Below are 23,405 nucleotides of genomic sequence, written 5' to 3'. Positions count from 1 at the left end.
TGTGGTTTCCAGTGGCAGTAGATCACTGAAGTAGATCACCAGGCCTTTCTTCCCAGGCAATTCTAGGAGGGCCCAGGCCTCCCAACTTTTCAATTAGCAGCCAAGTTTATTGGCCACCATCAGGGACTCCTGAGATAGCGGTTATTGTGAGGTGCTATCCCCTCTGACTCACAGAATGCCTGTGGCAGAGAAGGATGGCTTCAGAGCCTTGCCTAGGCTGTCATCTTTATGGGGGGGGGGGACCCCGATGGCATAGTGGTTAAATGCTGGGCTACTAACAGCAAGGTCAGTAGTTCAAAACCAGCAGCAGCTCTGGGGTTTTGCCTCCTGTAAAGGGTTACAGTCTCGGAAACTCACAGGGGCGGTTCTACCTGGTCACTCTGAGTCAGCACCAATTTGATGGCAGTGAGTTTTGTTTTGTTTTTTGCTGTTTAATCTTTATGGGAACAAATCTCCAGGAGTGTTTCTCCCATGGAATCCCTGAGTGGGTTCAAACAGCCCACTCTTCAGTTAGTTCCTAAGCACCTCATTGTTGTGCCACGAGTGTGTCTGCCTGACATGGTTGGTGCTACGGTTTTATAGTCTGGGGCACTGAGGCTTAGGGATTTGTACAAAGCTTATTTGCTGCAGGACCGGTATTATTACTTTTTAAGTTATTTTATGATTTGGATTTTTGGTTGTTGCTCTCATTTTGAATTGTGAAAATATATTCTGCAAAACATACACTCATTCAATGATTTCTATGTGTGCAATTTGGTGACATTGGCGAAGGTCATCACAGTACCATGCACCACGTTCACTCCCTCCCCCTAAAGTATTTCACCACCAGGAGCTTATACTCACTGTCCCCCAACAGCTCAGCTGCGCTTAGGAGGTGTTACTGTCAGCCTGATCTCACACATGACATCCTTGAGAAGAGTACAATGCTCACGACAAACATTCTATAGCCTGTGAACAAAACGATCAATTAGCTTAAAGATGAATTCAGGGAAATATTTTGAGTTTGAGGCTTAAAGATCATCTCTGAGCAATCGATTCAAAGGCTCCTCCAACCCACCCCAGCACTTCCTGTTCCCCAGTAGCCCACGGGGGGGGGGGGGGGGGGGGCCGGGAGGCAGGGAGAGTAGGGTAGGGGGCTCACCCTTATCTCATTGTGTTAGCAGCAGCGCTACCTAATCCTAGGTATACACAACAGAGGCAGATTCTTGCCCTGGGGCACTGCTCCTCCTGAGATTAGCCACAGTCCCCAGCAAGAGGTTATCCCCACCCCAGGGGAGGAGGCAGCAGATCCAAGGTGGGGCTTACCCCAGGAAGCAGCCTCAGCACTGGGGAAAACAAAAGGCAGACTCCAAGGCTGGGTTCTGATCACAAACACCAGATGTGGTGCCAGCTGGATGGGGGCATGCCTCCCAGCCCTCCCCAGCAAGCGGCCATTGATGCAACCTCCTCCTCTGTGCATTTTCTGGAGGTGCCAGGGAGGGTTATCAGCTAACACCCAAATTAAGAACTAGTGTCTGAGCATCGACCAGGGACACTCCCAGAGAGAGCACCAGACCTCTGCGTAGTTCACCACTGTATTCCCAGCATCGAGCATTGTGCCCAAAGCTCTTCCTGCCATCAAGTCGATGCCGACCCAAAGCAACCCTACGAGTTTCTGAGACTGCAACTTTACTGGAGTAGAAAGCCCAGTAGAAAGGCTGGTGATTTTGAACTGTGGACCTTGCAGTCAGCAGCTCAAAGCATAACCACTTCACACACCACCAGTGTGTCAATGTACCCAAACACTGGGTGACAAAAGCAATACACCTTCTGAGCATCCACCATGGTGACAGAAGCAGCCTATGTCTCATCAGGTTTGGGAGTGGGTATCCAAACGACTCGTGCTCCAATCTACCAATCATTCTGCTTAGCTTAATGCCTTCATCAGGGGTTTCCCAGTCCCTGTGCCCAAATGATGGTACCCTCTCTCTCAGCCTCCTAGGATTCGGCCATTTGCCTCACAGGAGCGCCAGCGCAGATGCGAAGACCATTTAAATAAGTACAATGATTTGAGGCCACGTACTCAAAGTTTACTAGGAACCTTTTGTCGACATGAGGAGCCCACGTGGCGTAATAGTCATGCCTTGGGTTGGTTGCTAACAGCAAGGTTAATGGTTCAAAACCACCTCTACTCCTCAAAAGAAAGACAAGGCTTTCTACTCCTGTTGGTTAAGGAGTTACCGTCTTGGGGAAAGTTCTACTCTGCCCTGTGGCATTGCTTTCTAGACTCCATGCAAGCCAGCGTGGACTCCGGGGGGTTCCGTTTGGGTTTGGGGGTTCTACAGTTTGCAGCATCCTTTCACAACTCCAACTTGTCCTATAGGTTCGCAATGAATTGGGACCCACTCAATGGCACTGAGCATTTTCTATTATTACCTAACGTGAGTTTAAAGAAAGGTGAAGTAAAGTTCTGGGTCTCCTCATTGAGGCTGCCTGGAGTGAGATGAAGAGTCCAACCTGGGAGTTCCAGGACTCGAAGCCATTTCTTTGAAAATACCAGACTCTTCAGCACCAACGTTCCTGCACCACTTAATCTTTCAGGGGGGAAAAAAGTTTGCAAATTCAACTGGATACTGTTGTTGATTCACCCTCAGTGATCTTCACCAACAATGAATTATCAGGGAAAGAAAAACATGAATGAATTGCACACTTCCAGTTCTCCCTCATTCTCATCCAACACACCAGAGAATGAGAATCCATGGAAGGAGAAAAGAGAGATGAGGAGGGAGCCGGAAGGGAGAGAGCGAAGAAGAAAGCTTTTCATGGTGCGCTCCAGCAGTTCCAGTGATGCAGTCACCTAGGAGATGGATGGACTGCTAACTGCAAGGCCAGCAGTTCGAACCCACTAGTCTCTCCTCAGGGAAAAATGGAGACTTGGCTCTTGTAAAGATTTACAACCTGGGGAACCGCAGGGAGCAGTTCTACTCGGCCCTGTTGGGTTGCCCCATAGGATCACTATGAGAACTGACTCGGTGTCAGTGGGGTTTGGGTTTGGGCTTATAGAATTAACACATCATTCCACCTATATTTCTCAATAGACATATAAAATAATCTCTCAGATAGCCTTCTGGGGTTCTTTTAACCATCTTACAAATGAGCATAAGCTTCTTATCCAAGATTGCACAGTAAATAAGCGGCAGGCCAGGCCCAAACTCCAGGTTTCTGTGTCTCCGAAACATGCTCTTTCTACAGTGCAAGCCTGCCCTGATCCATACTCACATACAGGAGACCAGCGCCCTCCCACTCCCCCAGTTTTGGGGATGTATGATTTGTTGCTGGGGACAGGGAGCAATGCCACCTCAATCTCTTTATCTGTGAAATGGGTATGCTAGTGAAAGGAATGTGCCAATGGGATCGTTGTGAATGTTAAGTGATGGCTGAATACTGTTTGGCACACAGTAATCACTCCATAAATGTTATCAGTGGGATCGATAGCTGAGAACACAATCTCACTTCAAGGTCTTTACACTGACTACTACCTGTCCTGGTGGTCCCTCCCCCACCCACCTCTCACTCCCCGCCCCCCCCCATCACCTCCCCTCCCCCCCTCCCCCCCCCCACACACACACAGCCACCGGGCCTCCACCCTTACTCCATGCTCACTCCGCGCTCATCCTCTGCCCAGAGGCCACCTTATCCTAGAGACCTTCCTATACAACAATCCCCAGCCCACCCCATCACCACTCATTCTTCTTTGACCCTGCTTAGGATGCTCCGTGCTGACTGCCACCTGATCCTGCGCACCCCTCGGTATTTTGTTATCTTCTGACTCCTCCCGAGAACAAGGCCTGCCACGTAAATATCTGTTGACTGGAAAAAGGAATCCTCGCGGATCCATCCAACAGGAAATGGAGAGAGCTTATGATCTGACCCTTCCTTCCATCTCGGTAACCTTCCAGCATCGCGGGGAACATGCCCAGACTGCAGAGGATAAGCTGGGAGCCCTGGGGGATAGCAGTTTCCGCCCCACCGCCCCACCGTAGCAGGATCTCTGTCTGTGGCAACAAAGCTTCAATTGAGCCCTGAGACACTCGGCCCACCCCACCCCCACTCCAGACTCCACCCTCACCGGCACATGGACATAAGGATCTCAGCCTCCCTCAGAAGTGCTTTGGCCTGGGAGAAGAGGGGGCTGATGAATTATACTTACTGCTCAATAGTGGCCCAACATCCCTAACTGCAGACCTTTGTGAATTATCTGCCTAAACACAGTGATACATAAGTATCAGTCTTATTAACAAAAAGTACATCCTAAGTTATTGGATAGTGGCTTCTAGACACTTCCTTCAGGGAAGCCTCCCCTGGGGCACTTTTTTTATTTCTTTCCTACACCACCCAGAGCTTGCTCCAATCTTCCTGGTACCTATGCCCACTCCCCTTACTGCACTTACCCTGCTGTGGGGTCAAGTCTAACCTCCAGAGATCCCATGAGACTGAGTGGACCATTTGGTTTCCAAGGCTGCATGGCTGCATCTTTCTCTCTGCCCCTGGTTCCAACCACCCTGACCTTCCATTGAAGATGCGGCAAGACCAGCCTTTGTGTTCTCAGCAAGAAATGCCTGTAACCCAGACCCCCAACCTGAGACCTTCCACCCAGGAGTACAAGCTGACCAAATACCATTCCGAAGCCCAGGACTCCCCCAGACCCAAGAACCCCTCCCAAAGCTTTCCTGCCTGAACGAAAGGCAAGCCAACCAGAAGCAGGAGCACAGGGAGGGGGTGGGGGGTGACCAACAGACGTGCTGCAGGAAACCCAAGAACATGGAGGGCTTCGGGGCCTCTTTCACTTCCAGAGTGGTTACAGGTTCAAGACTCAAGAGAATCTCCCCCTTCCAATTATTAGGAGAAAGAGAAAGTAAATGGTCTCTGGGGGACAGACCTCCTACAAAACTCCATTAGAAAGAAAGGAAGAGGGACCCTGAGGAGAAGGGAAGAGGAAGGAGAAGGATGCTCAGAGCAGGAAGAAAGCACTCTCCAGACAGTCCTGCCCATCGCTCTTCTCAGCTGGGACCCCCCCTCCCCCTCACTGTCCCCAACTGCTCAGGCCCCAGCCCTCTCCGCAGGGGCAGGCGGTTTGGGTTCTGCACACCTTCTCTCAAACACAGTGCACATAAAAATGGAGGAAGAGGAGAACTGTAGTGGGGGAATGGCTTGAATCTGTTGCCAATTAGGGGCAGAGTGACCCTGCTTTATAGACAGCAGAGCCCAGAGTTATCACAGCCTTTCTATCTTGGGAAAACAGCCCAGCTCCGGAGCTGCCGGCTTCTCCCGCAAACAGAGCCCACAGAAGGTTTCATTCAGGCCTGACTGTCTCTTCGCGGGATCGGATTCGTCAGCACTGGGAAGAGATGGCCTTGAGATTCCAGCTGTCCAAAGACGCATTTTTAAACTACTCTCTCGTGATAACGGGGTGAACTGGAGTTCTCCCGGATTCTCGGAAGTAAGAACAAAACGTTGCACAAGTATATCGTTTTTGACGGATGCAATCAACTCACCAAATTGCAACGTACAGAGCAGAACAGCCCCATAACGATTTCTAAACTATTATGGTACAGTTGCACTACACATAAAGTCAATGATTAATAAAACAAACAAGCGCTGAGCACCCAGATAAGTGAGTGTGGTGCAAAGGGCCTGAAAGCGACTAGTGCTGCCTGGAGTGGCAGGAAGGCACAGGCGGAGGCAGGACTGAAGCAGAGCAGGGTGGAGGCTGAGCAGTGGGACCGCTGCAGGCGGAGCACAGAGGGAGAAATAAGGCAGATAAGCAAAGGGTCCTGCACAAAGGCCAGGACCCTGAGGCTTGATTCAATTAGTCCTTGCGTTATTCTCGTGCCAATGGGAGCAGATCCATCTTGCCTCGCTGACAAAACAGTACACTTTCTGCAGGAGAGGGACTTGCCATCTATTTCTCCTACAATCACCACAGATGCTGGTGTTGTTGCTGGGTGCCCTGACCCAGAGCAACCCTCTGCACAACAGAAGGAAACGCTGCATGCTCCTGGCCGTCCTCACACCGGTCCCTATGCCTGAGCCCATGGATGCAGCCCCTGTGTCAATCCATCTTGTCCAGGGCCTTCCTCTCTTTTGCTACCCCTTGACTTTGACCAGAAGGGACTGGTCTTTCCTGACATTATGTCCAAAGGGTGTAAGATGAAATCTCACCATCCTTGCCTCTAAGGAGCACTCTGGCCTTACTTCTTCCATAAAAGATCGATTTGTCCTCTTTAGCAGTCTATGGTCCTTTCCGTTTCTTCTCCTGCACTACAATTCAAATGCATAAATTCTTCTAGGATCTTCCTTATTCCATGCTCACCTTTCACATGCTTGGGTCAGATGCACCTTCGTCCTCAAAGGCACATCCTTGCTCTTCTACACTCTAAAGAAGTCTTGTGTAGCAGATTTATCTAATGCGCTGTCCTTTGATCTCTTAACTGCTGCATCCATGAGCGTTGATTGTGGATACAAGTAAGACAAAATCCTTGACAATGTTAACCTTTTCGGTTGTGAGGATTTGGGCTTTGTTGGTGTGAGCCCACCCAACAACTAGCTCCACCGGAAACTAACCTCCCCTACCTATGACAGCCTAGGCAATCTACGGGCAGTCCTACACTGTAACACACGGAGTCATTATGAGCTGAACTTGACTCCACAGCACCTGACAGCCACCACAACACAGTGAGGGGTAAGAGATGCATGTGGTTGGGTTGTCTAGAGAAACAAAATCAATGACCATCATAAATGTGTAAGAACGAATTTTCTATCAAGAAGTAATTTTATATCAAGAAGGTATCCCAGCCCAGTCCAGTTTAAGCTCTCAGCAGGATGCTAGTGGGGGTCCTATTCAGACGTATGTAGCTGCAGGTCAATGATGCCCAGAGGTGAAGCAGAAAGCAGGGAGATCACAGGTTGGCAGGTGAAGGCACCCATGGATCCAAGGTCAGTGAGAACGTAGCAGGGCCTTGACACCCCTCAGGGTCGGGGGCGGGGAGGCCACATGGAACCACCACTGGAGACAGAAAGAGCTCCAGCAAGCAAGACATTACAGAGAACAGAGAGGTCCCCAGTGTCTCTCATTCAAAGACCACACCTCCCAGGTGGTATCATCAGGCTATGACCTGATTGACAGGTTAGACTCCACCCCTATACAAGTGCAAGTTGACCTAAAATGTAACTGCTACAGAAGGACTGGCCTCCCTTCCCACAGGCTGTCAAAATCTCCAAAGAGGAAGCTGTCCACCTGCTGCTACTGTCTCATCCAGGTAGCTGCTAGCACACACTGACTGGGACCCGGGCACTTCCCATGGTCTTCCCTACTCTGCTCAAGTTGTAAGGTGCAGTTGAATTGATCCTCATTCTACGCTGCTCCACAGAGCAGCATCCAACTACCCCACTGGGTGTTCTAGACCAGGGGGCGGCACACTGCAGTTTGTAAGCCATATGTGGCTCTATTGGGAGGTCCATGTAGCTCCGAAGTACAATTGAAAAATGTTAAAGAACATTATTCAGATACAGGTGATTTCACTTCTTTGTAAAAATATATTTAGGGCTCTCACATAATTTTTGAATGGTTGTGAAGGACAGGATTGGCACTTCCATGCCAAAGGTTTGCAACCCCTGTTCTTGACCGCCATCTTTGTGGAAGTCAATTGCCAAGAGCTGCTGGGTGGGCTCAAACGGCAGACCTCTCTGTTCTTGGCCTGGCATTTAGCCACTGCACTGCTGGAGCTCCCGCCTGCATCACGTACTTCCCATGGTTCCAGTGAGTCCCCCCAGGTTAATGTGCTGAGATGCCCTGCCAGGTAACCACTGACCTCCAAATCACACCAAGATGAGTTTGATGCCAAAACCCTTGTCTTAAAGGCATCTAACCCACTGAAATCCCCAACCACTTAGGAAATGCCTTGAATGCCAAGGACAAGGGAGCTTCAAAAAGTTTGCAGGGGGGGTGGGAAATGGAATGAAGAAATGATGGAATTTTCCCATAACCTTTCTGAAACTGAAAAACAAGCTCATGGCCATGAGGCAATTCTGAGTCAAAACAACCCTACAGGACATGAGAGAACTGCCCCCTGTGAGTTTCCAAACCCATAGCTCTTCATAGGAGTAGAAAGCCTCATCTTTCTCCAGAGGAGAGGCTGACGGTTTCAAACTGCTGACCTCGAGGTTAGCAGCCCAATGCATTGCCCACGATGCCAAATCCCATCATAAGTGTCCTGAGTGTATCTGCAAGTGAATTTTACTTAGGTTACAGAAAACCCAGCTCCGCGCCCCTCCCACAAATGCCTGCATCCATTTCTGAAAACCATAGACTATTTGAAGATTTGGTGGGGGAAAAAAAACAAGTGAGAAGCAGGCAGTCAGTCTGGTGAAAATGCAGCTAGTCAAACAAAGATCAGTCTCTGGGTCACAAACAGCACCCACAGTTGTCTTTTACAACAGAATGAGCTATGGACCCCAAGTGGAAGAAGCTGAGTTTCACACCATGGATAATGGGAGTGACCTTGTGTGAATCACCAAGTTCACTTGGCAAACTTACAGAGAGAGAGGGCCCACTTCATAAAGAGATATCGTCCACTTAATTGGATTGTTTAGATTAGTTGGATTCAAGGTATTGTTGTATATGAAATAATTTTATAAGCTGCAAAGCCCTACACAAAGAAAAGCCTTTGTTGTAACTATTTTGAGTCAGCTGTTTGGCTGGGATTTGATAGAAGATCTTAATTGTCAGATCAGAGGTTTTGGGGGGGCTTTAAGCTGAGGTGCGATATGGCTTGGTTTAAGAACCAAGCCCTAGCTTTGGAACAACCAACTAGCCAGCTGCCATCAGACAGACTCCGATTCATGGTGGGCACACATGTGCCACCCCAGAACTGTGAGCCAATGGCTTAATTTTCTATGAGACTGCCAAGCCTTTCTTCCCTGGTGCCTGTGGTTGAACATAGCCAACAACGTCTTCCTTAGCAACTTAGCCCAGTAAACATTTCTATCATCCAGACCCTCAGGATACAACCGCTTAGACTCCTAAAAATGGTCTCTTCATAATTCTGTTGATGAACCAAAAGGCCAAATCTGTTGCCACAGAGTCGACCGCAACTCATAGTGATCCTCGAAGCCAGAGCAGAACTGCCCCATAGGGTCCCCAAAGCTGTAATCTTTACAGACGCAAATCCTCCCAAGGAGCAGCTGGTAGGTTCCAAGTGCAGACCTTTCAGTTAGCGCCACGCACTTAGTCACTGCGACCCCAGGACTCTTTCACATGAGGAGACCTAGGGTCAAGTCCTAGTTGTCCCACTTCAGCGTCACTGTCGCCTGAGCAGGTAACTTACCTTCCCTGTGCCTCAATGTTCTTTGTGTTTGGAAAATGGATTCCATCACACTGCCTGCCTCACCGGGTTGCCTTGGCACACTGGTGTCATGTGCCACTGAGTACACCGTCCAATGCTGTCATTGTCAGAGGAACACCTTGCCAATTATTTTTGGCTGCGAGCTGCCCTGGGTTCAAACCTCTGATCTCTTGGCTCGTAAAGCAAGTACTTAGCCAATACCCCAGGACCTCAGGATGGCATTTGACATACAGTATGTTCCATACAAGAATTACTTTGATTTCACCGCTATTATTTCACCATTCAGAGCCCTGGTGGCATAGGGGCTATGAGTTGGCCACACCTCCCAGGTGGCATCATCAGGCTATGACCTGATTGACAGGTTAGACTCCACCCCTATACAAGTGCAAGCGTTCAAGCCACAAGCCACTGCGCTGTAGAAAGTTGAGGCTTTAGCTTCAGAAACTGTCTGGGGGCAGTGCACCCAGGTCCAATTGGGTTGCTAGGCATTGGAATCAGCTCCATAGCAGTGGGTTTGGTTTGAGTTTATGATTTCATGAAGCAGGTACCAGGTGGCAAGGGGTTAGGAGCATGCACTACCAAATTGGAGTGCAGACTGGTGCTGATAATGTGCTCCAGTGTCGACCCAGAGGGGCTTGAAGAGGCACCTAGACCTAGCTGTGCTCCCAAAGGTAGAAAATCCTGGGGAGCACAGGTCTACGCCAACGCACAAGGGAGCATGCAGGAGGCAGAGCGAACTGAGGAACGACTCTTTTCCGTTGTTTTTATTGTGTTATTGTTGATTTGTATTGTTCTTACTGCACAACTACTCAATTGGAGGGAGAAAGACACAGGGTATTTGTAACCAGGATCCCAGAAAGAGTTAGCCTTTTTAACTCTCAGGAGCGCTCTGTAGTGAAAGTGAAGGGTCATCAAATCCAGGAAACCAAACTCACTGTCATGGAGCAGACGCCTAAGTCATGGAGCAGACGCCCGGGAAAATCCTGCAGTCACCTCGTCCCCACACTCTTCATCAGCAAAAGCTGCAGCTGCGCCAGCCCGGTCCTCTGGTCCTCCGGTTCTTCACTTCCAGAGCGCTCGCCAACTTCACTCCAGAGGGCCACGCCCGGGGAAGAGCGCGGGCCGCCTCCGCATCACCAGACAGGCTACAATCTCTGCAGACTTCTGACCCTTTTCCAGAGCTGAACTCGGAGAGATGTCCAGCTCATCCCTCCAGCCGCCCATACTGCACGGCTCTCATTTCCTCCCGAGAGATCAATCAACAGCCAGAAAGAACTCAATGAAGCCTGAATCTACGTGGGGACCCAAAGTGGAGTTAGGCCTCCCATTGTAATCTGTAGCCTTCTTGAACCTAAACAACACAAGAACCAAGCCCACTACCATTAAGGGGATCCTGACACATAGCAACCCGTATGTACTGTTTTGGAAGCTCTGTGATTCTTTTGGGGGCAGACAGGCTCGTCTCCTGAGGAGGGCAGGCGGTTTTGAAGCACTAACCTTGAGTTCACAGTTCAATTCACTGCCACTGTCATTGAGTGGCTGCTGACTCCTAGCAACCCTATAGACAGGGTAGAACTGAGCCTGTGCTTTTCAAGACTGTAAATGTTTATGGGAGTAGAAAGCCCCATCTTTCTCCGGAGGAGCTGGCTGGTGGTTTCCCACTGCTGACCTTCCAGTTCCCAGCTCAACAAGTAACCACTACACCAAGAGTTCAACTAGTGTTGGAAATACCTTGCTAGGGATTTTCTTACCTAAATTCCACAGAATAAGGACAACTAGGTAACCACCATTGTGACAAGTACCACATGCCGTGTGTGGAGGTCTTGACTTCTCTCCCTTCGGGAAACCAGTGGCTTTCAAACTTTTCATCTTGATAGAAAAAGAAGAAAAACCCTCACTGCCATCAAGTCAATGCCAGCTTAAAACCTTGCAGTTGGCAGCCCGATTCATAGCCACTATGCCACCAGGGACCCTTTGATCGTGATAGTATAGCCCAAGAATAATGCGATGTAATGTGTCCACAATTAAAACTAAATTTTCCCAAAAGAAGACCCATATTAGTGAAATACTTGCCACGACTATATTCTACTATCTGTCCTACTATATTGTATTTTAAACCGCTTGTCCCAACCCATTCACTTGATTTCACAGCTCACGTGTTTTACAACCTTACGTTAGTTAAGGATAACATTAGCAGCTGAGACTGAGAAGCCCCAAGTTTAAGTGCCTTAAGACAACAGGATGGAGCCTGATGGGGCAGTGGTGCCGTGTTGGGCTGCGATCCGCATGGTCGGTGGTTTGACACCGCCAGCAGCTCCTTGGGAGAAAGGCTTGCTTTCTACTCCAGTACAGTCACAGTCTGAGAACCCACAGTGGCTGCAACAGTGGGCTCAAGCATAACAGTTGTGAGGACGTGGCAGGGCCGGGCAGTGTTCGTTGTACGCAGGGTTGCTATGAGTCAGAACCGACTCCGGAGCACCTAATGACAACAGTCAGATACATGAACTCCCTTTACTTCAAAGGCGATGGGAAGTGTAGTCTAGCCAGGGTTTAGCCATGTGCCCAGGAAGAGATGAAAACAGATTTAGAGATCAGCTAGCAATCTCTGTCACAGATCCACCATTTGAGAAACCTTCCAAAATAAGGACATAGTTTATTCAACTTTATATCTTCAGTGACTCACAGAATGTGTAGCTCACAGTAAAAAAAAAAATTCACTGGCATGGAGTCCACGCTGACCTATCTCGACCCCTGCGGGTTTCTGAGACTGTTTACAGGAGTAGAAGGTCCAGTCTTTCTCTTGTAGAGCTGCTGGTGGTTTTGAACTGCCGATCATGTGGATTGCAGTCCAACGAGTAACCACTACACCACAGTAAGGGCATAGAAAATACATGAAGAATGAATAAATGAGCTGATGATTAGCATCATGATCCTCACCTAGTCAACTCCACTGGCCCACCCTCAACGTTTAGTCAAGTTCAAAAAGCCTCCATTAGGCCAGGTATGAAAGCAAACAAAAGAACTGTCTTGGTGTCTTCCCATCCCTCGGAGTGCCCACTCCCTTAAGCCCTTCCAACAACCACGCGGGGCACCCATGGGTTTCAGTGAAGAGCTACACACCCTAGGGTCTTCATGGAGTGAAAGGGAGGCCTTTCAGAAGTAGAGAGGATCCCCAGGGTAAGTCATTCCCTGAGCCTGGAGCTGAAATCACTCCTGGAAGTCACCTTTCTGCCAGAAAGCATATTAACCCACTGCCTTCACGTCCATTATGATTCACAGCAACCTGAAGAACCGAGGATATGTTTCTGAGACTGTACATCTCCACAGGAGCAGAAAGTTGCATCTTTCTTCTTTGGTGTGGCTGGTCGTTTCCAACTGCTGGCTTTGCTGTAAGGCCAGTGTGTACCCCACTAGGCCACCAGGGATCCTTAAGTAACAGATTCACTCATAAAATAAACAAGATCACCGTGCGTAGTGTGCTCTTTCATGAAAAAGATCAGCTCTAGGAGAGCCAGCAGTGAAGATTCGCGCTAAAGGAAAGATGCAGAGGTGAGGAGGGACCGGGAGAGAAGCTAGGCTCTTGGAAAGCAGCAATCAGAACGCAATCAAGAAACGGTTGCCAGATGGTGAAAGATGTAACCGATGTCCCTGAACAATATGCACACAGATTACTAAATTGAGATCTTCATAAGCTGTGTAGACTTTCACCAAAAACACAACTGAAAAAAAAATGTGCTTAAATCAGAAATCTCCATTTAATAATTGTGTGAGCTCGGCCACTGTGTTACAATGTCCTTATCTGTAAGGCAGGATCAATAAATCGGACCTCGAAGTATTGCTGCAATGAAAAGCCTAGTCAGTCACGATAAAGAAGGAGGCCTGGGACGAAGTAGGGGCTCAAAAGAAGTGAGACGTTCCTTCTCTGTCTCGTCCGTCCTTCAGGGAAGGGCTGATGTTTCATGCCTGGGCTCCCACATCAGATCTTACGCACAATAAATATGGACTGGACGTTACAGGAAGTGCATTGTAGGGCAAGCTTTACCGTTTAAAAATAAAAATAGAAAACATATAGGAACCTGGCCTTGTGTTTTGGAAGTTCTCTTCCAGCTCCCGCACACTCGTTCCTCTTTGCTCTTTGGGTCACGGGAACTTTTCTTTTTACTCCGAAACTGCAAACGGCTAACAGAGCGCCTCTGGGTTCTTTCCCCCTGCCATTACCCTCGCTTTCAAGTTGTGCTCAGCAAGGTGATTTGGATGTTCACGCTAAAGGCGGTCAGGTTACACGGGGAGGTCCCTGCATTGTGACAGTCCCCGTTGCCGGATTCTGGAATTACACCAAGCACCAGGGAGGGGTTGGTCTTCCCCCAAAAGCTGGTTGTTCTGGAAAAAAAGCCTTCGTATGAAGGCTTTGCAAATCTTCATGGTAGAGTCTCCTGCCATCCCACCCCCAGCACTGGATCAAGGTGCTGCTGGCATCCTGAGCGTGAAACTAAACAGTCGGACGTGATCTCTGACCTTTGAGCAGCAGGATGATCACTGTTTCTGAGCCAAAGTTCGTGATGTCAGCAATGAGTCCCTCATTACAATGATGGTAGTTAACTACAGACTTCAGTACGGATTACACCTGTACAGAAAGAAAACAAAGATCTTCCCAAATGGACCAATAAGCCCCTCATTGTGATGATGGTAGCTAACTAGAGACATCAGTAGGGATTACATCTCTACAGAAAGAAAACAAAAATCCTCCCAAATGGACCAATAAGCACAACACAATAAATGGAAAAAGGATTGAAATGGTCAAGAATTTCATTTTACTTGCATCTACAACCAACCCCCATGGAACAGCCGTGGAATCTGCATGGAAAGACCTCCTTGGAGTGTCACACAGGATTCCAACACTGTCCAATGAGCAAGGGAGATCAAAGAAAAACCCATGCTTTTGAATTCGGGCACTGGCAAAGAATGCTGAATAGACTACAGAGGGCTAGAAGAATGACCAAATTCATAGCGGAAGAAGTACAACCAAAATGCTCCCTAGAAGCAAGGATGGTGAGACGTTTTCTCACTTGCTTTGGACATGTATCAGAAGAGACCAGTCCCTGGAAAATCACCATGCTTGGTAAAACGGAGGGTCAGCGAAAAAGAGGAGACCATCAAGGAGATGGGTTGACACAGCGGCTGCAGCTATGGGCTCAGGCATAACAAGGTTGCAGATGACGGCACTGGGCAAGCAGTGCTTCATTCTCTGCACACAGGGTCATTTCCTTGCACACAGGGTCTCTATGAGTTAGAACCAGGGGCCAGCATCTAATATTAGCCACACTGTCCATGTGTACTAAATCCGTGGCACTGCGTTAAGTGCATTGTGTCCATTGAATTCACACCAAAAGCCTATTCTATGGTTTTCACACCAAAGGATAAGACTTTAAAGACTACGATGGGGGCGGGGGACGGCAAGAACTAAGGAGGGAGGGGGAGTGGGAAAGGGAAAACGGTGCAGAACCATATATAATGGGGCTCACTGGACACTGTAACTGCTTGGATAAGATGGGCCGTGCAGCTCTAACGAATGTTTCTCTCCCGTGAGGAGCTGATGCCAAGGGCTCACGCAGAAAGAAAATGCTTTGGAAGTGATGATGAGGGTATATGTACAAATGTGCTTGACACAATGGATGGATTGTAATAAGAGCTGTCAGAGCCTCCAATAAAATGATATTTTTTTCAAACACTGTGTTTTGCTTTGTATGTGTTATATTCCACAGACAAAAGGACAAGATTCAAATAAAGTTAAAATCGAGAGAAAGAGATGAAGCACCACCTTAAAAAGCCTCCAACCCCTGACCCATCAGATCTAAACATTGGTCTGCGTGGCTGTAAAAGGAATAAACGGGGCAGAAGAAAGTCAACCCTATCCCACCCCGCTGCCTGCGGACAGGCGGATTCTGAGCAGTCAGGACCCAGGAGGGAGAGCTGCTCCACTGGGCTGCCCAGGCTTTCCGTTAGCAGCCCAGTGCTTAACCCGCTGCGCCTCTCGGGCTCCTTTGATACTAGTGCCATCTCCATGTCACAGACAAGGCCGTCCAGGCTCTGAAAGTCAACTAACTTTGCCTAAGGTCACGTCGCCCATAACCACCAAAGCCGCTCCCATTCAAACTCTGCTCTGGCAGGTTCAAATTCCGTTCTATGTCTGTTATTTACTCTACACCACCTCTTTAAATGGCTATAGAAGAAGGTCCATTCTGGATCGCAATATTTGAGAAAACAGATTGTTTAGATTGATCTTTTAGGCTTCTCTCTCTCACACACACTCACAGTGTTCTGTGGGGAGTTTGAAAGAAAAGAAATGCTAAGGAGGCCAAGCATTATGAGCCCTGGCTTATCAGTATTTTAATAACAGCCTTGGGATCAAAACTCTGGAGAACCTTATTTATGGACAGACAGTTACTGTTAGGCAGAGTCTTTTTATACAACCTTTTCATCTGAGGATGCTGTAGCCTTCGACTGCCTTTCTATTGGTGAGAGATGGAGTGTGAAATCCGCTGGCCCTGCCAAGACTATCCCATTAAATTATCTGCCCCCTTTCAGTGTCATCCACTCTGTGGCAACCGTCAGAGACGCAGGAGCTGCAGATGTCCACGCCTGGATGTTCCGGGGCGAGAGTGTGAAGGAGAAAGCTCAGGTGGTGGAGCATCCCAGTGACATCACATCAATCCACGTTTCACTGCCTTACCAAAATAAAGCGGAGGCCACAATTACCCCATTCCTAAACAAACCGAAAACCCCAACCGAGCCTACTGCAACAAAGAGAGAGCCTTTTCACTGCTGTTTATTTTTATTTTGTATTCGTTAGCTTTTTAGATATTCCTGGCATGCAAGCCAGGCTCCGTATAACAAGCAGCTGCATTTAGTTAAGGATTTTGAAGAGCCTCCCACACACACACTCCTCCCCGCCCCCCAACACCCCCCACCCCACCCCCCAACTACAGAGAACTTTCTCAGCCTTGCAGAAGACACTGCCTTTCCCTTTTGATGTTGACAGTCTCTCCTGTCACCCCTCGTGGGAAGGTCGAAGCCAGGCAGAGACCCTGCCGATTCAGAAAGAGGGCTCAGTCTTGAGTTCTTCCCAGTTGGGGCTGGATTTGCCAGGATCTGGTCCCCCTGGGAACTTGCAGAGGGCAAGCCACATCTCTCACAAGACAACACACTCATAAATCACCCCTCCTCAGCCTACAACCGGAGTTGTGCACCAAGATGTACATACATAGCTCTTTCGTGGAAACAGACCCCCATCTCCACTCTGAGTGAGTGCCAGGCAAACTCTCCAAACCACATCAAAGTTGTAGCTCAGTGCAATAATGCAATTCCTCCCAGGTCAGAGGTGCCGGCTATCAGAGGCAGTTTAGCTTCCTGTCTGTCTCTGTTGCAAAAAAGACTGGCTCAGGAAACACCAACAAGGGAGGGAAATTTGAATTTAGCTGCCTGGGATTTCTTAAGGCCTCTAGATGACGGCTCAGTAAACTTCGCTTTGCTGCCCTTGGATAACCTTTGGCCCATACAGAGAGCACAGAACTTATAACTGTAAGCCAGTACAGCGGTGAGAACACCCGCATGAATTCAGGAACCAGACTGCCTGAGTTTAGAAGGCCAACAATGCCATCTTTCTAGCCCTTGGACCTCCAGAAAGTAAAGTAACCTCTCGGTGCCAATAATGATGCCCTTTCCTGGGCAGGGTTGTTTGAAAATCCAGTGAGTTAATGCTTGCAGCATGCTGAGCATAGGGCCGGGGGCATTGCAAGGACTGTGTGTTCATCAATGCATTCCACACGCAGCGTCATCTCAGAATGTGTGCATTCCTGGGAATAAGTTCTTAGCTGAGGTCACGGGACTTGACATCCTTCCTCAGCGTCCCTCGTTTCTAATTAACAGCCAGCCTGCTGGGAGGAAACCGGGAGGTTAGGCGAGGTGAGACTCCATGGAGTGCGCTGACCCCAGCCAACGTCCACTATGCCCACCAACACTCACCCCTTCCAACCCACCCGCGAAATGCTTCAAGTCAGCAGTTCCTGTCTTTTGGGGGTGGCAGTTTTCCTGGAAAACCTGATGGGAGCGGGGAGAGAGGTGCAAAAGTGAGGACCTGATGCCAGGGGCTTAAGTGGAGAGCAAATGCTTTGAGAATGATGAGGGCAATGAATGTACAGATGTGCTTTACACAATTGATGTACGTATGGATTGTGATAAGAGTTGTATGAGCCCCTAATAAAATGATCTTTTTAAAGTGCACATAAAAGTGTGTGCATTAGCCCCAGACGTTCACATCTCCTCAAGTCCACGTATCTGAAATGACGATGCCCTAGACTGGCGCTCCCCTCCAGCTCCCCACAGGCAGGCTCTCCACTCAGTCCCATCAAATGCTCCGATAGGATTCAGAACCATGAATCAACATTCCCTAGAAGTGGTAGAAAGAGAGGCTTACGCTCAGGTCTTTTAGACTCCAAGGTCTTAACCAAGTTCGATTGCAGTCCCTTCGTTCTGGAAGCTGGGGCAAGAACAGGAAAAGTTGAAGGCATGCCAGGCTGCACGTGTGCTGAGAAGATCAGTGGCACTGTTACACCCGCAGCGGCAGAGCCCACTGCCAAGGGTCGCACTGTTCCATCGGGTCCCCAGGCTGCTTCTGCTTCACAGAATCTGTTCTTTTCAGAAGCAGATTTCCTCATTTGTCACTCTCAGAGCGACTGGTGGGTTTGAACATTCCTCTTTTAGGTTAGTGGCCCAGTGCTGAATCCAATGTGCCACCGGCGCTACTAAGAACTATTACAACCCACTGCTCTCAGTGCTATTCTGGTTCACAGTGGCCCTACGGAGGGTTCCCGAGGCCGTACATCTTTACCACAGCAAACAGCCTCATTTTTCTCCTGAAAAGTGGCCGGTGGGTTTGAACAGTCAGCCTTGTGATTAGCAGTCCAATGCTGACCAGAAAGTGCCACCAGGGCTCCAATACAGCAATTCTCCATTCATCCGATGAAACGCTATAGACAATTTACCATATGCATAGTTGTTTGTTACTGTCTGGTTAATTCCAACTCATGGTGAGCCCAGATGCACAGAGTAGAATTGCTCCATACAGTTTTCAGACTGCGACATTTTAGAAGCAGATCGCCTGTCTGCTGAGAGGCTCCTGTGTGGGTTAGAACCACCAACTTTTCAGGGAGTAGTTTCGTGCACAGTAAGTATATGCATATGTGTGTATATATGTGCGCATGTGGTATATATACATAGCATGTTATATATAATTTATATCCTATATAGTTATATAATTTATAATTTGCAGCAATGTATACACCATCTACAAAGCATTTCATTCTCTATATGATGCTGTGCAAAAACTGTTTCAATGCTAATAGATTTAAACGAATGAACACAAGTGACCCACCACTTAGAAGCCTTTTCAAAGTCTAATTTAGGTACCTATATGCACCGTCTGGGTGAGGGAGAAAGGATATGAAAGGCTAAAAGTTTTTTAAAGCATTCCTAATTAAATATCAGACAGATAAACCCAGATTCCACAATAGCAAAACAGCCTATCAGGTATTGCTGAAAATCAATGTAAAAATTAGCTACTGGTGGCCCTGGGACATGCTAACTCTCAGTTTGGCTGCTAACCCTAAGGTCAGCAGTTCAAACCCAGCAGCCACTCTGGGGGAGAAACTTAAAGATTTAAAGTCTTGGAGATCCTTTACAGGACTTGTAACTTAATGGCCGCGGGTTGAGTTTGGTTGGTTAAAGCTCTGTAAGAGGCCGTTTGACTACATACTGTATATCCTTTGTCTGCTAGGCCTGTGTGTGGCGCCCCCTAGCCCATCAGGGAGGATTTTCAGGCAGGTCCAATAAAGTTTGGATCACAGACTTGAGACCTCTTTTTTACGTGGAAAGCTGACACTCTCATTGCCCTCAAGAGACTCTTATTCAAATGGTAGATAGGACAGGCCCTTATTAAAATGGCACGGGAAGAGTTCCAATATGACAGCAAAAAACGGTAGCTGGCTGCTACCTCTCTCTGCTACCAAACAGCCAAACCACAACATCCACAAATGCGAATTCGGAGGAAAGCCCAGGTAAATTCCTAAGGCAGGCTCTGAGTTCCGGATGCAGCTACAATGGCTACAGTCTGCTTAAAGCGCTTTAACATTGGGTGTGTAAGGGGTAGAAGAGGATCTCAGAAATGAACAACCCGGGAAAAATAACAGTAAATTTAAAGATTCACACCTTCTGACAGATGAAATAGAAACTGATGAGAGAGGTGCTGAGCTTTTACTTACTTATGTATTTATTTATTTAGATGAAACTACTCTCCACTCAAGTTGACGGTGCAAAGGCATTGCTGGAGTCCCTTAGGAAGCCTGAGTGCCACCGTAGCCCATGTCCCCAGAGCAACGGTGAAACTTTTCTTTTAATGGAAAGGGATTCATAAAGTAACAAATAAAACAATAGGAATAGATTTGAGCTAATTGTTGAATGATCTGTAATAGACAATGCCCGTTTTTCAAAAAAAAGGAAGGAAGAAGCAGCGACCAGTGAAGCTGTGAAGGGCGTGGCACACATAATTTGGGTGATTACTGATTGTTGCTAAGGTGGTCTTTCACGCCTCCAAAATCATGGGACGTCCGTGTATTTAAAGGTAGGTGGTAGGTGGCCAAAGAAAGGTGCGCTCCTACCCTTCACCTCCAGGGGCTACGACCTAAAAACCACCACGGAAAGGTTGAACACAAAGAATAGAAGATAGGAAATACGCCGAGGAACCCAGGCCCTAAGCCGGAAGCTCCCCGGGTTATCTCTGCCTTGGTTTGCTGGGCAACTGGAGATCAGAATGATGTTTACATTGCAAAGGCAGCATGGCCCACTTTCTACTTTTCATCCAGGTGTTGTAGCACCGGGCCAGACGTTTGGCATCAAACACCCATGTGACCGAACTGTTTACACTTCATTATGGTTTTTCATTAGGAAGGTGCCCTCCCTGCTGTTGTGCATTTTAATTCCAATTAGCATCTCTATCTACCCAGCGGAGCCTCCCGATTAGCGGGGAACCCACACTTCAGGATTAGTTTCGGACCAATCCTCCATTCAGTCTGTCTCCCCCGTCCCGCAATCATTTCCAAGAAACGCAGACTCACACACAACTTTCCTCCACAGTATGTTTTCTCCCAAGAAAGTTATTCGCTTTCAGTTACAAAACAAAAAAAACTTTAAATCTGTATTTAGGTTGTCTGCAGCGAATCGATCTTTACTTTCGAATGATAATTCCGGGCCTTTTCTTTTCCTAGGCAAAGCGCTAACTTTCCCAACGAAAGACGCATGATAAAGGGGCAAAGCTCCATTTAACTGCACGGGGTTGGGACTGGGCGTGGAGCAGGGAACAATTCAGGGTCTCCGACGCCCCCTCAAGGGATGCATGTTAAAAGTGAGGCCCTGGGTCCTGGAAACTTTAATCAACTTTCCCCCTCCAGCCTCCAAAAGAATGAATCAGTTGTATCCACAGGCTCTTTGCCCTCATTGTGTACCAGCTCAGACGCAGCGAGGATCCAAGCTCCCCGCAGCGAACTAAGACGCTCGGGCAGTCGGCGGAGGCTTCCTCTTAACTGTTGCAATTGTCTTTGGAGTTTACGGGAATCAAGGATGCATTAGATAGCTGCCCGACCCCTTGCTTGGAACCGCCGCACACGTGCACACCCAGGGTACCCCGAGTCGGCAGAGCGCCTCTGACAGCATATTTTGCACAAAGTGGCGGCGGCGACGACCGAGCACACGTTTGGGGCCTCCCGTCGTGACCCTCCGGAGGTCCGGCGAGCCGGGGGCGGGCGGAGAGGCGAGGCCGGCGGAGGCCGGGAGGGCAGGGCTTTTGTTCGCCAGGTCCTCGGACAGCCGGCGCTCCGCAGGCACGAGTGCCAACAGAAACGCTCTCGCGCACCGCGCCGGCCAATGGGGCTACTTAATGGGGACCAAGCCCCCTTCCCGAGCACCGATGCCTGGCGCACCGCAGAGGTCCGGGCAGAGAGGGGGGCACGCCGCAGCACGGAAGCAGCCCCGCGGCCCCGAGAGCCCGGACCCCTCCCGAGCTTCCCGTCGGCGTTGACAACCGCGGCCGTGCGCGCAGGAAGGCGCCCCCCGGCCCGCAGCGGGGCACCAGGGCATCCCCTCCCTCGCCGCCCGGCCCCGCCGGCCACAGTGGCATTTGCAAGAGCCCAAGCTGCTTAGCAGCCGCCCCCGAGGCGGGCGCGGCGGCTTCCTGTCCGCCCGGGCCCCCTCCGGCCGGGGCCCGCGTCCCTGGCGGCCGGCGCGCGGGATGCGCGGGGCGCTTCTTACCTTGGGCAGCGCCGCGCGCCGCCAGCAGCAGCAGCAGCAGCAGCGCCGTCAGCGGCGGGCGCGCCCCGCGGCGGCGCGGCCGGTGCATTCCTCCTCCTCTGGCGGCGGTGGCGGCTCCCGACCCGCGCGCCGGACATCCACGGGCTCTCCCCGACGTCCCGGCCACCTCAGCCCGGCCGCGCTCCCCCGCAGGACGCCGGGGTGCTCTGCGAAGCTCTTTGTGCCTCGAACCTGCGCGCTCCGCTTCTCCCCCGCCGCCGCTCGATTCCGAAAGCGCGATCCCTCCCCGCTCCTCGCGCCGCAGCCTCGCCGCGACCGGCAGGCCGGTCAGTCCCGGGCCGGCCCGCTCGCTCGCTCTCGCCCGCGCCCGGCGAGGCTCCCGGGTTGGGACTCAGGAGAGCGCGCCCTGCGCCCGGGGCTGCTGTGCCGGGGCTCCCTCCTGGGCGGCGGCGGCGGCGGCGGTCCTCCCGCTCCTCGCACTCCCTCGCTAGCTCGCAGCCGCCCTCCGCTTGTCACTTTCCACAAACTCTCCGGCGCGGCGCCCGGGCCCCGACCAATGGCAGACGTGGGTCCGGGCAGGCCACCCAGCGCCCTCTGCTGCCGCCTCTCCGCACCCGCACCCTCCCGACTGCCCAGGACTGGTTTGCGCGCCCGCGCGCACCCCGCCCCTCCCCCACCGCACCCCAGACCCGCAGCCACTGGCCAACCCCGCGCGACCCCCCAAGACACTGCGGGAGCGTGGAACCGAGGCTCCGGGGAGACCGACTTGGGCTCTCACATCCGATTCGTAGCTGAGTGCCTCATTAGCCGATCCACGATCTGCACGGTGTGCCCCTGCCTAACAGAACCTGGGCTGATACCTTACAGCTTCCCTTTAGAGTTCCTCTTCGACCCAAGGGTCATTTAAGAGAGAATTCTTAAAACAGCAGCTTTGTGCTTTCTCCTTCCGTCTCTAAGGTCTAGTTTCATTGCATAGAAATCGGTATCACCGGAACCATTTCTCTGTGAAGACGAGGGGTTTCTCTGTGGTCAGTTTTTGTCAGTTTGGCAGAAAATGGTCTTCTCTCTTCGAGTTACAGAAGGTGACTGTGAATGTAAATTTCACCTTTATATTAATTATATCATTTAGGTCTCCAAGAACTTTGCGTATTTTGGGGTCCAGCTGCTCTGCCCTGGACTAAGAGGGGCATCAAAGTCTCCCCTAAACGTGTGGTTTTACCTTAAGAATTCTGCAATGCATAAATACTCATGGCTACTTGAATTTCTCTATGGAGAGTGTTTCATCTCATATACAGTCCTTACATGGCATATTCATTGAGCGTCTGCTGGCTTCCCAGCCCAGCGCTAGGCTCTGAGGGTGCAAACCTATGAGAGGCCTGGATTGGTCCTAGAGGGGCTTGAAGAAGCCTACAAGTTATCAATGTTGTTGTCCGTGTTGCTGCTGCTGCCGGTCCAACTCCGAGCGACCCTGTGTACAACAGAAGCACACACTGCCTGGCCCCGTGCCATCTCACAACCGCTCCTTCTGTTTAAGCCCATTGCTGCGGCCATTGTGCTTCTTCCTCCCGGCTGAGGGCCTTCCACTTGGGGGCTGACCCTCCACTGCACTGCTCAATGCCCTTCTCCTGGGACTGGTTCCTTCTGATAACATGTCTCACCACCCTT

At 50.0% G+C, this 23,405-nt stretch overlaps 1 protein-coding gene across 1 annotated transcript in view; it reads right to left on the bottom strand.

Moving 5' to 3' along the window:
• The window catches only part of ROR1 (receptor tyrosine kinase like orphan receptor 1), a 469,887-nt gene extending 447,620 nt beyond the window's left edge, over positions 1 to 22,267 (bottom strand). The window contains exon 1 of the mRNA XM_075557156.1: positions 21,741 to 22,267. Within this exon, the coding sequence (XP_075413271.1) occupies positions 21,741 to 21,828 (88 nt within the window). The 5' untranslated portion in view covers positions 21,829 to 22,267. The remainder of the gene's footprint in view (positions 1 to 21,740) is intronic.
• Positions 22,268 to 23,405: the final 1,138 nt, after the last annotated feature.

This window comes from Tenrec ecaudatus, chromosome 1, assembly GCF_050624435.1.
Source record: "Tenrec ecaudatus isolate mTenEca1 chromosome 1, mTenEca1.hap1, whole genome shotgun sequence".
Classification (NCBI taxonomy): Eukaryota; Metazoa; Chordata; class Mammalia; order Afrosoricida; family Tenrecidae; genus Tenrec; species Tenrec ecaudatus.
This window is presented reverse-complemented; position numbering and strand designations above follow the sequence as displayed.